This window comes from Ranitomeya imitator, chromosome 1 (genome assembly GCF_032444005.1).
Source record: "Ranitomeya imitator isolate aRanImi1 chromosome 1, aRanImi1.pri, whole genome shotgun sequence".
Lineage (NCBI taxonomy): Eukaryota > Metazoa > Chordata > Amphibia > Anura > Dendrobatidae > Ranitomeya > Ranitomeya imitator.
In genome coordinates, this window is record NC_091282.1 from 389,048,696 (window position 1) to 389,062,777 (window position 14,082).

Genomic DNA, 14,082 nt, shown 5'->3' on the forward strand with positions numbered 1-14,082 from the left:
AGCAATTGGGTGTGAAATGGAAAGCTTTTTTTATTCTGTGTAGCGTTCCCTGCGTTCTGTCTTTGTCTGTAAAACCTCTTTGTAGTGCGGAAATCAAAGCTCATGTGCCAAGCGTTTCACTAATGGGCGATCACTCTGCAATCTCGCCCTCCCCACCTGTTGCTCTGCTTGGAATACTGTTGAACAATTGAGATACATTGTAGCCAACACAAATGTTGGGGAATGTCTCGCAACTAAGTATCTACTCTTCTTAGATGCAAACTCAATACCAGCATAAGTATGAGCAGCAAAAGAAGGAGCTGGAATCCTCGAGTAGCCGGACCATGCAGCACTTGGAGAGCAGAGCGTGTGAGCTAGAAGTGCTCAATAAAGACCTCACAGAGCGGAAATACAAGTCGGAGTCGTGCATTCGAGAACTCAAAGGCAAACTCGGAGCGGTGGAAGAGGTGAGTAGTCTGCGGCATAAATCTGTGTCTGATTTTAGGAATTGCAATGCAATCACCCAAATAGAAAGAATGCCAAGAGATGGAGCATAAAGTGCCTATCAGGGCCAGTCTTATTGTTTGACCGAAACAACATATTTTATAGTTTCTCTATAATGGCAGCTTTATTTTGTTCTTAGGTTGGGTGTTATAATAAATGTAAGTCAAACCTGCTAAACTTCTTTCAGAAACTGCAGCTAGTTCCTTTAAAAGGGGTATTCCCATCTCGAAAATCCTATCCAAATATCTATAACTAGATGGCAGCCCGATTCTAAAGAATCGGGAGTCTAGAATCCATATATACTTTATTTATTCAAATGTAAGAATAATACAATTAATAAATAATAGTAAGAAAGAACAAAAATAATAGGCAGTATATGGAGAAAACACCAAACAAAAGTTCAAAATTGGTGTGAAAATGTCACTGAACCACCTCACAACTAAATATATATAGTTTTGGTAAATGGTATTATCATTTTTTTGACGAAATTCGGCAGGAGCTTGAAGAGCAACGTCACTGGGCCCGCCTCCACGCAGTAGAAACTTGCTGTGAGGTAAAAATTCAAAAATCACACCAAAATGGCGGGCGGAGTGTGTCACAGTACGGCACGTTTCTGATTGGTCGCTCGCAGCAGGCGGCAACCAATCAGACACTGGACACTGTTGACGTCACTTAGCTCCGGACATTAGCTCCGGACATTAGCTCCGGACAAAGCCACGGAAGTTGGCACAAATTGCAGGAAGTAGTATTCTAGGCAATTATATATTCGATATAACACTGGGAGCGTCACTCTGTCCGAAGCCTTTATAGACTGCGCAGGCGCAAGCGCCGGCGCAGTCTGGCCCCCACAGAGTGACGCTCCCAGGAGATCGCGGTATGCGTAAGCACTGAACGCATACCGCGATCTCCACCGGAGAGTCAGGGACCGCCAGGAGGGTAAGCATATTCACCTTTCCCCGTTCCAGCGCTGCGTGCGGCTCCGTCTCCCGGCTCCTCTGCTGTGACAGTTCAGAGGGCGCGATGACGTGCTTAATGCGCGCCGGCGCCGCCCTCTGACTTACCAGTCACAGGCAGAGGAGCCGGAGTGTGTCTTCAAGAAATTGGCGCTGGAAAGCGCGGACTGCGCAGGCGCCGATTCCGGCAGCAGGAATTGGCGCCTGTGCAGTCCGCGCTTTCCGGCACCATTTTCTTGAAGACACACTCCGGCTCCACTGCAGGTGTGTCTTCAAGAAAATGGCGCCGGAAAGCGCGGACTGCGCAGGCGCCGATTTCTGCTGCCGGAATCGGCGCATGCGCAGTCCACGCTTTCTGGCGCCATTTTCTTGAAGACACACTCCGGCTCCACTGCAGGTGTGTCTTCAAGAAAATGGTGCCGGAAAGCGCGGACTGCGCAGGCGCCGATTCCAGCAGCAGGAGGACGAAGGAAATGGGCAGAAAGGAATGGCGTAAGTAACAAATTGCTGTGGCATGAAGCTGTGGCACTTCATGCCACAGCAATTTGTTATTTACGCCACCTGATTCCTTTCCGCCGCCATTTTCTTGGTCCTGCTGCCGGAATCGGCGCCTGCGCAGTCCGCGCTTTCCGGCGCCATTTTCTTGAAGACACACTGCCGGCGCCATTTTCTTGAAGACACACTGCAGGTGTGTCTTCAAGAAAATTGCGCCGGAAAGTGCGGACTGCGCAGGCGCCGATTCCGCCAGCAGGAGGACCAAGAAAATGGCGGCGGAAAGGAATCAGGTGGCGCAAGTAACAAATTGCTGTGGCATGAGGCCGTGGCACTTCATGCCACAGCTATTTGTTACTTACGCTACCTGATACGGGGCATATACTATGGAGCATCTTATGGAGCAGCGTATGGGGCATATGGATGGGAGCAGCAAATTAAAGAACAGTGCCGCAGGATGGGAGCAGCACATGACAGAATGGGGGTACAGGATGGCAGCAGCACATGACAGAATGGGGGCGCAGGATGGGAGCAGCACATGACAGGATGGGAGCAGCAAATGACAGAACGGGGGCGCAGGATGGGAGCAGCACATAACAGAACGGGGTCGCAAGTTTGGGAGCAGCACATGACAGGATGGGAGCAGCAAATGACAGAATGGAGGAGCAGGATGGGAGCAGCACATGACAGAACGGAGGCACAGGATGGGAGCAGCACATGACAGAACGGGGGCGCAGAATGGGAGCAGCACATGACAGAACGGGGGCGCAGGATGGGAGCAGCACATGACAGAACGAGGGCGCAGGATGGGAGCAGCACATGACAGAACGGGGGCGCAGGATGGGAGCAGCACATGACAGAACGGGGGCGCAAGTTTGGGAGCAGCACATGACAGGATGGGAGCAGCACATGACAGAACGGGGGCGCAGGATGGGAGCAGCACATGACAGAACGGGGGCGCAGGATGGGAGCAGCACATGACAGAACGGGGGCGCAGGATGGGAGCAGCACATAACAGAACGGGGGCGCAGGATGGGAGCAGCACATGACAGAATGGGGACGCAGGATGGAGCAGCACATGACAGGATGGGGACGCAGGATGGAGCAGCACATGACAGGATGGGGACGCAGGATGGAGCAGCACATACCAGGATGGAGACCATGTACCAATATATATGCTCGCCACCCGGGCGTAGAACGGGTTCAATAGCTAGTATAGTATAACAATATCAGCAAATACCTCCAATTAGAAATGTGGTATAGTTCTTCTGATTCGCTATGTCTCTTTCCTCATGTGCAGGCTTTGCAGGACCTTAGGTATCCATGGTTACGACCACAGATATAATGACAGATAGGGCCAGACAAACGGCCGTATAACTCGTGTGGGGAAAAAGACATAGCTAATCAGAAAAACGATACCACATTTCTAATTGGAGGCATTTGCTAATATTTTTATTATTATTACACCTACCACATATTGTGATAAGATTGGGGAATACCCCTTTAAATTCATTGCAACTATCTGCCATAGAAAACTTATTCTCAGATATTATTGAAGATAATTTTGAGTTTCCACTGCTCAGAACTCTCAGATATTAGATAGTACAGAGGACAACTAATTTAAAGTCTTCCATCTAATTTGACTAAGATATAGTACACATACAGATAATTACTCATGTGGTTTGAAAAGGAAATTAAATTGTGGACCCCTATGGGGACAGAGATGATGATCATGTTGTAAAGCACTACGGAATATGGTGGCGCCAAATTAAAATGTTAGTGCTATTAGGGAAGTGTATATAAAAGATATGGTGACACGTTTTATGCTAAATGTAATGCACAATTAGGAGATTTGGAATGTATTTTAGGATGACTTCATTTCTTTTCACAAGCGTCATTAGATGTGACTGATGTTCAGTGTAAGAAATATTGTACAATCGGGTATCACTCACTATCTACAAATCTACATTTTTCACTTTAGCCAGAGAGCGAATTCTTGTTAAAAATAGTATAATAATTAATTGTTAATAATTATTGTTAAAAATACTACTTTTTTAATGTTTTGGGGCAAAAAAATCAATTTTACATCTGGATTTAAAATGTAGCACTGCTTGGCTTTTACAGGTTCTTCGTTTCTGTGCACATTAAACTGTGGTCTATCATCATAGCCAGCTAAGAGGCGCCTAGTAAGTGACAGATAAAATTAAAAAATCTACAAACCCTCCTTTTAAAGGGACTCTGTCAACACAGAGTGACTGACTGTTCAAGCCAAGTACAGGCGCTCAGTGCATCACAGCGAGGCCGATCATTTATACAGTCGGAGCTGTCAATCAAAGAGGCTGGAGGGGGCTTGGAGATAGAGGGGAAAACAAACAAATGGTAAGTTGTATTTAAATGATTATCCCGCTGTGATGCACCCAGCGCCTGTACTTGGTTTGAACAGTCCTTCTATGCTGGCAGTCCCTTTAAGACTGTCAGAACGAGCTCAATGATGGACTTTCCATTAACTCATTCTGCGGCCAGTACAAAATAGAGGCTGTAGAAGGCAAACTGTGCAACATTTTTAACAAAACTCAAATGCAAATGTATTTTTTGCCCTAAAAACATGTATTTATAAGTGATGAGCGAGTGTACTCATTGCTCGGCTTTTTCCGAGCACGCTCGGGTGACCTCCGAGTATTTATGACTGCTCTGAGATTTAGTTTTCATTGCGGCAGCTGAATGATTTACAGCTACTAGCCAGACTGATTACATGTGGTGGTTGCCTGGTTGCTAGGGAATCCCCACATGTAATCAAGCTGGCTAGTAGCTGTAAATCATTCAGCTGCCGGGGATAAAAACTAAATCTCCGAGCAATCATAAATACTCGGAGGTCACCCGAGCGTGCTCGGGAAAACCGGAGCAACGAGTACACTCGCTCATCACTAGTATTTAAGAGTAAAAAAAAGTGTCCCCAAAATGGAAAATCTCTCCAAGTTTTTTTTTTTTTTTTTTTTGTTCCCTAATGCATGTAGTAATTTTGTAATGCTTTCATATTTCAGGAAAATCACAGAGTAAAGCAAGAGGTAGCCTCTCTCCGAAGAGAGAATACGACCCTGGACTCTGAGTGCCACGATAAAGAGAAACTCCTAAACCAGTATAAAATGCGCTCCGCTGTTCTAGAACAGGAGGTAAAGGATAAAGAGGAGGTGGTGGTCCGGACCACAGAGGCTTGTGACAGTGCTCGAGAACAGAAGGTTTGTCTTACAGCTCATGATTCCTAATTTGCAAATATGTTTTTGCAATGCTTAATGAAGACATTGTGAGTTTTATATCATGCGATTTAGAAATACTTATACTTTGGTTTAGAGGTATAAAGATTTTTATTTTATTTTTTTTAGAAAAAGCTAGAAGAAGCTCTTGAGCAAAAGCGATTGCACACTGGGAAGCTTGAAACCACTGTTAAATCGCTCTCCGAGGAGCTGATAAAGGTAAGCTCGCCTTTATCGAATGCCATACTTTCTCTGTATTTTGCATTACACGTTGCTGATGTATACTTTTCGTCTTCATTTATAGGCAAATGAGATTATCAAAAAGTTGCAGATAGATATGAAGAAATTGGTAGACAAAATGAAGCTGAAAAATGCTGTGACGATGCAACAAGAAAAGCTCCTTGGAGAGAAGGATCAGATGCTTCAAAAAGAGAAGACTGAACTAGCGGATGTGAAGCACAGCCTGAAGATGAAAGAAGACGAGGTATTTGTGAACGCTGCAGAGAAGAGAGAACTTAATTTCCACCATTTTAAAAATTCCAAACTTCCTTTTTGTGTCAAACCGTTCCTGCTTCACATTCTAAATGTAAAGGTCTAGCATACACGGTCCATTTGATGGACAGGTCTTTCCCTATGTAGACACAAGAGAGAGACCTGTCTTATCAACTGGAGCGGAGTGGGAGAAGGCAGCCGGAGGAATCATCACACCAGTCAGCTCTCCACTGAAACCTGCCCTGTATCACTTATTTTACCAATTTTAAACCATGCCTTTCACTGCATTTTACTGGCTTTAGTGCAGGTTGAGTTTTGTTTCTGTTTTTTTACTTTTTAAAACTTTCCTTCCTAGGGCTCGATGTGAATACTTTTCTGCCCAATGATGACAGAAGTATTCTAGGAGTGATACCTTTATTGGCTAACCAGAAAATATGTTTGCAAGCTTTCAGAGCCCATCTAGTAGATTAATAAGAAACAAGCACAACATTTAAAGAATACTACAGGAGGACATTTGTTAGGGGGTGGGAAGTGTGATGAGTCCATAGATAAGCCAAGGTAATCAAATTAGGCATTTTCTTAAGGTACCTTCACACATAACGATATTGTTAACGATATCGTTGCTATTTGTGACGTAGCAACGATATCGTTAATGAAATCGTTATGTGTGACAGCGACCAACGATCAGGCCCCTGCTGGGAGATCGTTGGTCGCTGAATAAAGTCCAGAACTTTATTTCGTCGCTGGACTCCCTGGAGACATCGCTGGATCGGCGTGTGTGACACCGATCCAGCGATGTCTTCACTGGTAACCAGGGTAAACATCGGGTAACTAAGCGCAGGGCCGCGCTTAGTAACCCGATGTTTACCCTGGTTACCATGCTAAAAGTAAAAAAAAACAAACACTAGATACTTACCTACCGCTGTCTGTCCTCCAGCGCTGCGCTCTGCACTCCTCCTGCACTGGCTGTGAGCCGGAAAGCAGAGCGGTGACGTCACCGCTCTGCTTTCCGGCTCCCAGACATTACAGGAGGAGAGCAGAGAAGCAGAGCGCAGCGCTGGAGGACAGACAGTGGTAGGTAAGTATCTAGTGTTTGTTTTTTTTTACTTTTAGCATGGTAACCAGGGTAAACATCGGGTTACTAAGCGCGGCCCTGCGCTTAGTTACCCGATGTTTACCCTGGTTACCGGCATCGTTGGTCGCTGGAGAGCGGTCTGTGTGACAGCTCTCCAGCGACCAAACAGCGACGCTGCAGCGATTCGGATCGTTGTCGGTATCGCTGCAGCGTCGCTAAATGTGAAGGGGCCTTTACAAATGGAGAGGCAGCGGGAATAATGTTCTTAGTTATCTGGAGTCTGTCTGGTGGAGGTGTGAATTGTATCCATGTAGTGACTCATAAATCCAGGTGTTAAATTGAGTCTTAGGGTACCGTCACACACTGCCATTTCGATCACTACGACGGTACGATTCGTGACGTTCCAGCGATATCATTACAATATCGCTGTGTCTGACACGCAGCAGCGATCAGGGATCCTGCTGAGAATCGTACGTCGTAGCAGATCATTTAGAACTTTCTTTCGTCGCTGGATCTCCCGCTGTCATCGCTAGATCGGTGTGTGTGACACCGATCTAGCGATGCGATCTAGCGATGCGTTCGCTTGTAACCAGGGTAAACATCGGGTTACTAAGCGCAGGACCGCACTTAGTAACCCGATGTTTACCCTGGTTACAAGCGTAAAACTAAAAAAAAACAAACAGCACATACTTACATTCTGGTGTCCGTCAGGTCCCTTGCCGTCTGCTTCCCGCACTCAGTGACTGCCGGCCGTAAAGTGAAAGCAGAGCACAGCGGTGACGTCACCGCTGTGCTGTGCTTTCACTTTCACTTTACGGCCAGCAGTCACTGAGTGCGGGAAGCAGACGGCAAGGGACCTGACGGACACCGGAATGTAAGTATGTGCTGTTTGTTTGTTTGTTTTTTTTTTACGCTGGTAACCAGGGTAAACATCGGGTTACTAAGCGCGGTCCTGCGCTTAGTAACCCGATGTTTACCCTGGTTACCCGGGGACCTCGGCATCGTTGGTCGCTGGAGAGCTGTCTGTGTGACAGCTCCCCAGCGACCACACTACGATTTACCTACGATCACGGCCAGGTCATATCGCTGGTCGTGATCGTAGATAAATCGTATAGTGTGACGGTACCCTTAGTGTCAACGAATTAAACCTCTTCATTAGTTTGTATTCCCAAATTTTTCTTTCCCTGTGGTCCTTAAAATTACCTTTTAGGGTATGTTTCCATGTTCTGGAAACGCTGCGTTTTTGACGCTGCGTTGAACCGCAGCGTCAAAAACGCAGCGTCCAGATGTTACAGCATAGTGGAGGGGATTTCATGAAATCCCGTCTCCACTATGCATTAAAAGACGCACGCGGCAGACCCGCGAAAACGCACATGCGGCACGTCTTTTAAGAACGCAGCATGTCCTTACATTGAAGAAAAAAACGCAAGGACAGTGCAGGTGACCTGCCAGTGACCTCAGGTGCAGATTTGGACAGGATTTTACCTCCATAAAATCCTGACCAAATCCTGATGCAATCCTGAACGTGGACACATAATACTTAGGGTATGTGTCCATGTTCAGGATTGCTTCAGGATTTGGTCAGGATTTTATGCAGGTAAAATCCTGACCAAATCTGCACCTGAGGTTACTGGCAGGTCACCTGCGGTGTTCTTGCGTGTTTTGGGGTTTGCTCATTGTAACGACATGCTGTGTTCTGAAAAGACGCGCCACATGCGCATTTTCGCGGCTATGCCGCATGAATTTTTCCCTGCATATTGGAGACGGGATTTCATTAAATCCCTTCCACTATTCTGTAACCTCTGGATGCTGCGTTTTTGACGCTGCGGCTCAACGTAGCGTCAAAAACACAGCGTTTCCTGAATGTGGAAACATACCCTTTTAAGTCTGTCATACTGTGTCCAGGTCCAGAGAAATGTTTTCCCACCGGTGTGTCCACTTCATTCCTGATTGTGTGTCTGTGTAAGTTCATCCTGGTTTGTAGTCTTTGTATAGTTTCCCCAATATAAATACTTCCAGGGCACCTCGTACATTGTATCATGTACACCACGTTGGAGGATGTACAAGAAAAGGAGCCCATGACCTTGTAGTCCTGATTTGCGTTTGGTACACGGACTATATTTGTTGATAATATGTGGGTACACGTTTTGCGTTTTTTATTGATACAGGGGATTGTGCCAGTCACTGATGGTGATGAGAGGACACTTCTGACAAGTAGATTCCTTAAAGGTACCGTCACATTAAGCGACGCTGCAGCGATACCGACAACGATCCGGATCGCTGCAGCGTCGCTGTTTGGTCGCTGGAGAGCTGTCACACAGACAGCTCTCCAGCGACCAACGATGCCGGTAACCAGGGTAAACATCGGGTTACTAAGCGCAGGGCCGCGCTTAGTAACCCGATGTGTACCCTGGTTACCATCGTTAAAGTAAAAAAAAAAACACTACATACTTACCTTCCGCTGTCTGTCCCCGGCGCTGTGCTTCTCTGCTCTGGCTGTGAGCACAGCGGCCGGAAAGCAGAGCGGTGACGTCACCGCTGTGCTTTCCGGCTGCCCGGCGCTCACAGCCAGAGCAGAGAAGCACAGCGCCGGGGACAGACAGCGGAAGGTAAGTATGTAGTGTTTTTTTTTTTTACTTTAACGATGGTAACCAGGGTAAACATCGGGTTACTAAGCGCGGCCCTGCGCTTAGTAACCCGATGTTTACCCTGGTTACCAGCGAAGACATCGCTGAATCGGCGTCACACACGCCGATTCAGCGATGTCAGCGTGAGATCCAGCGACGAAACAAAGTTCTGGACTTTCTGCCCCGACCAGCGATATCACAGCAGGGGCCTGATCGCTGCTGCCTGTCACACTGAACGATATCGCTAGCCAGGACGCTGCAACGTCACGGATCGCTAGCGATATCGTCTAGTGTGACGGTACCTTAAGTTAGGGGGCTGTTTGTAGGAGAGAAGTGGTAGTTCTGGGAATATGTCTTTCAATTTGTGATCTCTATGGAATATGGGTTGGAGATCAGCACCAATTTTCCTTAGGATGCTCATGTGGGGGTTGTGTTATGATAAGGTAATTCAGTACCACAATGGACATAGAGGTCAGAGCACATACAGTGACCTGACAATAACCCAAAAACATAGAACGAGCTCTGAGACGTGGGAACTTTGCTGACCGCAATCCCTAATCCTCTCCAACCACACTAGAGGCAGCCGTGGATTGCGCCTAACGCTCCCTATGAAACTCGGCACAGCCTGAGAAACTAGCTAGCCTGAAGATAGAAAATAAGCCTACCTTGCCTCAGAGAAATACCCCAAAGGAAAAGGCAGCCCCCACATATAATGACTGTGAGTTAAGATGAAAAGACAAATGTAGAGATGAAATAGATTTAGCAAAGTGAGGCCCGACTTTCTGAACAGAGCGAGGATAGGAAAGGTAACTTTGCGGTCAACACAAAACCCTACAAAAACCACGCAAAGGGGGCAAAAAGACCCTCCGTACCGAACTAACGGCACGGAGGTACACCCTCTGCGTCCCAGAGCTTCCAGCAAGCAGGAGAAAACAAATAGACAAGCTGGACAGAAAAAAAACAGCAAACAAAATAGCAAAGCGGAACTTAGCTATGCAGAGCAGCAGGCCACAGGAACGATCCAGGAGGAAACAGGTCCAATACTAGAACATTGACTGGAGGCCAGGATGAAAGCACTAGGTGGAGTTAAATAGAGCAGCACCTAACGACTTCACCACATCACCTGAGGAAGGAAACTCAGAAGCCGCAGTACCACTTTCCTCCACCAACGGAAGCTCACAGAGAGAATCAGCCGAAGTACCACTTGTGACCACAGGAGGGAGCTCTGCCACAGAATTCACAACAGGGTTGTATGTGACCACAAGAGGTACCCTGTTGTTATCCTCTCGCAGTTTGTAATCCAGGAGGCTGTTTCTTGGGATCCTTGTAGCCCTGTGGATCTGCTCATCTATTACCAGTGGATGGTATCCTTGTTGTAGGAATGTGTTCCTCAGTGATCCCAGCTGTAGTTCCCTGTCTTTGCTGTCTGAACAGATCCGAATATATCTCAGAGCTTGACTGTAGATGATGGATTTTTTTGTGTGTCTTGGACGAAAGCTGTTCCAGCTAAGATAAGCTGGACGTCCGGTGGGCTTGTGGTAAATGGATGTCTGTATGGCATTGTCCTTGATGTATATGGTCATGTCCAGAAAATGTATTTGGGTCTTTGAAACGTTGAGGGAGATCTTGATGGTTGGGTGGAACTTGTTGAAGTTATTGTGGAAGGTGAGTAGATCATCTTTTGAGCCTGTCCATATTATTAGCAGATCACCAATGTAGCGGAAGTATGCAAAAGGTTTAACAGAACAAGATGACAAAAATTCTTCCTCTAGTTTCGCCATAAATAAATTAGAATATTGTGGGGACATTTTGCTTCCCATGGCGCTTCCCATACACTGTTGGTATAAATTGTTCCCAAAAGAAAAATAATTGTGATGGAGCACAAACCTGATAAATTGCAGTGTTGGTTCTGTGGCTAGATTGTTCTTTTGAAGGAAATATTTACATGCTGCAATTCCATCCTCATGAGGAATGTTGGAATAGAGAGACTTTACATCCATGGTGGCTAGTAGCGTGTTCTCTGGAAGTGGGCCCAGCGCTGACAATTTGCAAAGAATATCCGTGGTGTCCTGGATATAGCTGGGTGTGCGCCTCACCAAGGGTTTCAGAATGTTCTCCACCCAACCTGAGATATTCTCAGTTAAAGTCCCTATACCAGAGATGATAGGCCTCCCAGGATTGCCTTCTTTATGTATTTTAGGCAACATGTAGAAGGTATCGGTTCGGGGTTTGTCTGGTATTAGTTCCAGCAGTGAGGATGAAGTGGAATCAAATCCATTGATGATATGTGTTAGTTCCTCTGTGCATTTTTTGGTCGGATCTCCCTGAAGTGGAGTGTAGTATTTTATATCCAAGAGTTGTCTGTTTGCTTCCTGGATGTAATCTGTCACATTCATTATGACTACAGCTCCTCCTTTGTCAGCTGGTTTGATGATGATATTGTTATTGTCTCTTAGGCTACTTTCACACATCAGGTTTTTGGTTTCAGGCAATATCCGGCAAATTTGCTTAAAAACGGATCCGGTGTAAATAGTGAAAAAACGGATGCAAACTGATGTACCGGATCCGTTTTTTAGCTGGATCCGGTTCTATGTACTGCGCATGTTTTCATAGAGAGAGAGACTTGTGATGTGATATCTGCATGGTTATGAAAGAATTCTTTGAGTCGCAATCTGCGGAAGAATTCCTCGATATCACTACAAAAATGAGCCCTATCAAGCTGTTTTGTAGGATAGAATGTTAGTCCCTTTGATAGAACATGCATTTCTCCTGTGCTTGGCTCATATTGTGAGAGGTTTACAACAGAGGACGATGTATTAAAATGATTCTGTAAATTGGGCATACCTTCAGCTACATTGAGACCTGCTTTCTTCCTGAGTCTGTCCATTTTCTTTTTTTTATTGATAATGAGGTGATGTTGTAAACTGTTGTAGAAATCCTGCAATGTCTCTGAACTGGCGCCGACTTGTGACTGAAACTCGGCCCCTACCCTGACTGGCACTGGCTCTGCATTGGGGCCAGCTGTCAGTCAGGGCCTCGGGCACAGTCACAGCTGCCATTCTGTATTCTCAGAGCTGTGACTAAACCGGCGCCAACTTGTGACTGAAACTCCGCCCCTACCCTGACTGACACTGGCTCTGCATTGGGGCCAGCGTGCAGGCGCCGGGAAGCATAATAATGCTATTAGCACACAGAATAACCCGAAATCTGCATGTTAATGGTGTTTTTTCTGGTGACAGGTTCCCTTTCAGTAGTCACTGTTTTATAGGTGGTTGTTCCATGCGGTTTTATATAAAATGCCTATTTACTGATATAATATTTCTTTTTTTATAAAGAGAACCTGTCAGGTCCCCCATACCCTCCAATCCAGCAGCTCTGAGCTAAATGTGATTAAATTACCTCCCTAACCAGCCCTGTATAACATAAATCAGTTAAATAAATTCTTTAAAATAGCGTTTAAAACGTCCACTTTCCCTATGTAAATGAGGGCTTTGACGAGTTAATGGGGCATTAGCTCCCTAGACTAGTCAGCCCTGTTATCACGCCCCTGTAAGCCGCTTTCTGGCTTTAGAGACACGCACTGCGCATTTCCCGAAGTTCAGAAGATGGCTTCCCGTCTCTCACAGTGTGCCTTTGAAGCCAGATGTACGCTTCCCGGCTTCAGAGGTGCGCACTGCGCATGTCCGAGAGTTCAGAAGATGACTTCCGGTCATGTGCAGTGAGCGTCTCTGAAGCTGGAAAGCGTACACCCGGGTTCAGAGGTGCAGTGATGCTGCTATAACAATCGGCACGGGTACGCATGCCATTGTTTAAACAGGCTACAATAGCTGGCAGACGCTGAGGTCGTCATGATTCCTTCGGGTTGCCATGACCACGATCAGGCCCTCGCCCTGACGTTGGGGTGGCGATCAATATGAATTGCAGTATTTATGGGATTAAACATCCAGGGGCTTTGCGGGCACTGCTTCTAGCGGTGACAGCCAGGGCTTGGCTACACTTAAGCCAAGATAGCGTGGTCATATCTCCCGTGCTGCACACGGCATCGCCTTGATGTACCTGCATATCAAGGATTGGGAACCCCTACAAATCCATGACTTGTAGGTATGTTAAAAGTGGTGAACGGGTTAATGTGTAACACATGGCAACAGCACTTTTAATGAAAAGAGTGGAAAGAAATGCCACTCTTCTGGTAAAGATTTGTGGGGTTGATCAGAACCATGCGATTTGTTACAGATTTCAAATTTCTGTCAAAATCTGTGGTGAATTGCTTCTTTCACAATTGGTGTCCTATGGATGTAATGTAACGTTGTTATCTGCGTCATGTCCGACAGTGTTGGCACCCTTGAAATTGTTCCAGACAATTCCACATGTTTTGTTATACACATTTTTATTTCCACATTTTTTATTTCACAAAAGAAGCAAAGAAAAAAGGCAAATTGGACAAAATTTCATCCAAAATCTCAAAATGGTCCGGTCTTCCAGCAGGACAATGACCCCAAACATACTTCCAGAAGCACCCAGAAAAGGATGGAAACAAAATGCTGGCCAGATCTGAAGTGGCCAGCAATGTAAATCCCAATGAGCACCTGTGGAGAGATGTCATAATTGTTGGGAGAAGGCACCCATCAAATATGAGAGATCTGGAGCAATTTGCAAAACAAGAGTGGTCCAAAATTCCAGTTGAGAGGTGTAAGAAGCTTGTTGATGGT

General features: G+C 46.1%; 1 protein-coding gene across 2 annotated transcripts in view; it reads left to right on the top strand.

Moving 5' to 3' along the window:
* LOC138674204 (spindle assembly abnormal protein 6 homolog) overlaps positions 1–14,082 on the top strand; it is a 103,684-nt gene that overhangs the window by 58,705 nt on the left and 30,897 nt on the right. For both annotated transcript variants that reach the window (XM_069762113.1, XM_069762117.1), the window contains 4 exons: positions 255–446; positions 4,970–5,164; positions 5,309–5,398; positions 5,484–5,663. In XM_069762113.1, coding sequence (XP_069618214.1) covers positions 255–446; positions 4,970–5,164; positions 5,309–5,398; positions 5,484–5,663 — 657 coding nt within the window. The remainder of the gene's footprint in view (positions 1–254; positions 447–4,969; positions 5,165–5,308; positions 5,399–5,483; positions 5,664–14,082) is intronic.